The 3,592-nt window shown below is 49.0% G+C and overlaps 1 protein-coding gene across 1 annotated transcript; it reads left to right on the top strand.

Annotated features, from left to right (window-relative positions):
• Positions 1-4: 4 nt before the first annotated feature.
• Positions 5-644, top strand: LOC114032484 (scavenger receptor class A member 5-like; the record flags this gene model as incomplete). Its single annotated transcript, XM_027847794.1, is given in 2 exon segments — positions 5-43; positions 45-644. Coding segments are annotated over 2 exon segments (639 nt in total), but the record flags the coding sequence as incomplete, so codon positions are not given.
• Positions 645-3,592: the final 2,948 nt, after the last annotated feature.

A 3,592-nucleotide genomic window follows, 5' to 3' on the forward strand; every position in this document is an offset into this window, starting at 1 on the left:
TTTCCGGGACTTGCAGTTAAGGCTCCTGCAGCTCCCACTCCGGGGGGGACGTGATGGAGCACATCTGGAAGCTTCAGGACCTGTTCCAGAACCACTCCGATTCTCTGCGCCTGCTGATGAGCTCCCTGCAGAGGCTGGAGGGTAACGTGTGGAGCCTGGAGACCCAGGCCAGCCAGACAGAGCAGAGCATCTCCCTCCTGCGGGACAGTAGCGGCCAGCAGCACGAGGCAGCCCAGATGCAGCTCTACCACCTACAGGTGGAGCATAACAGCAGCCAGCTGCTGCTCCAGCATCACGCCAGGCTCTTGTCCGAGCTGGCCACCAGGGTGAGCAGTCTCGGGGAGGAGCTGGCCGAAATGACCGGGGCCCTGGGCGGCATCAACCAGAGTCTCTCCTACGATGTGGCCATCCACCACACTCAGCTCCGGGATCTGCAGGTGCTGGTGAGCAACGCCAGCGAGGATGCCCGGCGCATGCGCAGGGTCCACATCGGCATGGAGCTGCAGCTCAGGCAGGAACTGGCCATCCTCAATAACGTTACGGAGGAGCTGCGACTCAAAGACTGGGAGCACTCGGTGGCCCTGAGGAACATCACCCTCATGAAAGGTACGGGCCTGCCCCGCCTCTGGAGGGTCTACCACTGATCCTCCCAAATGCCGCGTCTTACCTATCGGGCACTCTAAGTAGCGGTCATTGGATAGAGAGCCAGCCTCAGCCTCTGAGTCAGAAAGACCCGGGTTCGAGTCCTCTGCCAGTTACTGACTGTGTGACCATGGGCAAATCACTTAACCTCTCAGTGCCCATGCAATGCTCTAAGACTAAACTGCTGAGCAAGGGCTTGTCTTTATTGGTCAACTAGCTTCCCCAAGGGGAGTCCCTTGTGCTAGTAAAAGCCCACCTCTCTTCCAAATAACATTCTACTTTTCGCAATTTAATCCTCAGAACAACCCTGTGGGGTAGATCATGTGAGAAATATTCTCATTTTGCAGATAAGGAAACTGAGGCTTAAAGAGGAACTTGCCTTGACCTCTGTAATACAGCTAAGTCAATTGCAGAGGCTGAAACTGACTTACTGCCCATTGCTCCATAGACCTTACTGGTCCCTTGTTAGCTGTCCACTCTGTTTAAGAGCAAATAGGAGTTAAGTGACTTGCCCAGGGTCACACAGCTACTAAGTGTCTGAAGGCAGATTTGAACTTAGATCTTCCTGACTCCAAGCCCAGGGTTCTGTCTACTATATCATCTAATCCACCTTGTACACTTTCATTGAGGCAACCCCCTGGACAGAGACCTTAAATAAAGCCCCATTGCCTAGGCCAGTGGTCTCCAAACTTTTGTGTTCATGCACGGTAAAACATTTTTGAACATGTGCCCCTACTGTATATAATTTGCTTATTTTTAAATGATATGCACATATCATTGTATTAATGAATTATGTACAACGTAAAACATATATAAGAATAGAAATGAAATAGGATGAGTTAAAGATGACACAATATTCGGTCAAGAGTGAGCCGCCAGACTTTACTAAATGAAGTGACGTGCACTTCAGGAAGTTCATTTTGGGGGGTGAGTGGAGGTAGGATTGGAGTGGGGAGAGACTTGAGCAGGAACACGAATTAAAAGGCTACTTCAGTGGTCTAGATGAAAGGTGTGGAGGGCCTGAACTAGGCTGGGAGAGTGTGAGTGGAGAGGAGACAGACAGGAGAGGCAGTGAAATACTGTTACCAAATATTAAAGGTAATCGGTCCCCAACCCCCAGGTTCTCATATTCATAGATCCCTGCAGAAGAAGAGTCCTTTTTTCGTCCCTATCCCAGGTCCCTATCTGGTTTCATTTATGTTAAAATCGTTCCTCTCAACCACTGGACCTGCTGAGTCTGCTGATTTCTCCTGGGTTCTGCAGAGATGGGGTCCTTCCATGAGCCTTTCTCTTGGTGCTCGACCGCTTTCTCAGATTCCCTGACTTGAGCCTTCCATCTCAGAAGCATAAACTTGTTTCTCTTTCCAATTGTCAGCTCCTTAGCAGTGTGGTATAATGGAAAGAGCACTGCTCTAGAATCAGAGGATCTGGGTTCAAATCATGCCTCTTAGCCTTATCACTGTCTGCATCACCTTGGGGCAGCACATTTTCTCTCCTGGGTTTTGGTTTCCTCAAATATAAAATGAAAAGGTGGGACTAGAAGTAGACTCTGAATTCCCTTCCAGCGCTCGGTGGTACAGCCTCAGCATTGTCCTCCTCCAAACTGTGTGTGTGTAGTTTGTCCTTTGTTCTTGAAGAGGACCATGACATCAGGGAGATGATGATATGATTTGCAATTGATTTTGATTTGAGGGAGGGAGGGAGCCGGGATCAGAAGCAGAATGAGAATGATAGAATGTTAGAGCCAGACCAGCCATTGGCTCCTCATTCTACCAGTGCTGACTTTAAACTCCTGCCACAGATGGAGGCACTCTTGTAGTGCCTTATAGGGCCCTGAGCAAGAGGGACAGGGTACTCTCCTGGAAGTTTGGCTCTGAGGCTACCCCAGGTGACAAAGGGGTAGGAGATCTCATTCATTCAAAAAAAGACTTATTGAACACCTTACTAAGGGCAGCAGGGTCCTGCAGAAAGAGCTCTAGATCTAGGGTCAGAGCTTGGGTTCAAATCTTGTCTCTGCCATTCGCTATTTGGATGACCCTGGGTGAGTTCCTTCACTATTCTGGGCCTCAGTTTCCTCATCTGTAAAATGAGGAGGATGGATTGCTTAGCTTCTAAGGTTCCTTCCAGTTCTAACTTTCTGCTCTGATGATCTTCTATATAACATACCTAATGTAGGCAGATAGGTCACGATTTCAGAACCTGGTGTAGATGAGGCATTTCTTTATGCCTAGCTTGCTGTCTAGGGTCCCGTGGAGCTGCACAGAACACCCCATTCGAGCTGACATAGTGTGGGCTTGCTGAGCTGTGCCTAGGCACAGTCAAAATAGGAAGACTTTCTGTTTGTACATCTGGGGTGATCAGGGGAACCCCTGAGTGGCAGGATTGAGTAGCTGTCATAGAGCTGGACAGATGCTCTGGTTTCTTGTTGAGCTGACATGTACCTTGCTGGGATAATCCAAGGAACACTAGATGAGTCTGGGAGTGCTAACTTACAGGAGTAGGCATCCAGAGACTTGAAGGTCAGTCTCAGGCTTTCTTGGTCAAGTTTGGCCAGAGTACATGTCCAGCTGCATAGGAACTGCCCTGGGCCCACATGTAATCCCTACTACCATTGCCTAGTCCTTCCATAGTCTTCATGTCATTTCAGTTTCTGGGCAGATTTGTAAAGTAGGAGGGACAAGTAGTGTTATCCTTATTTGCCAGATAGGTTGAGTGACTTGCTCAGTTAGTGAATAGTAGAGACAGGAGTCAGACCCAGAACTCTGAGCCTCTAGCATGGGCATTTCCTTCTACCTTATGCTGCTTCATCAGCCAAATGGAAAACAGGTGGGGAGGAAGGTGAGAAGCCTGTCAAATCTTCAAGTGCTTGGGGCTTCTATTGATATAGGATGAACCTAGCACATACACACACACACACACACACACACACACACACACACACACACACACA

The sequence above is a fragment of the Vombatus ursinus genome, unplaced genomic scaffold (genome assembly GCF_900497805.2).
Source record: "Vombatus ursinus unplaced genomic scaffold, bare-nosed wombat genome assembly UNPS02005410.1, whole genome shotgun sequence".
Taxonomy (NCBI): domain Eukaryota; kingdom Metazoa; phylum Chordata; class Mammalia; order Diprotodontia; family Vombatidae; genus Vombatus; species Vombatus ursinus.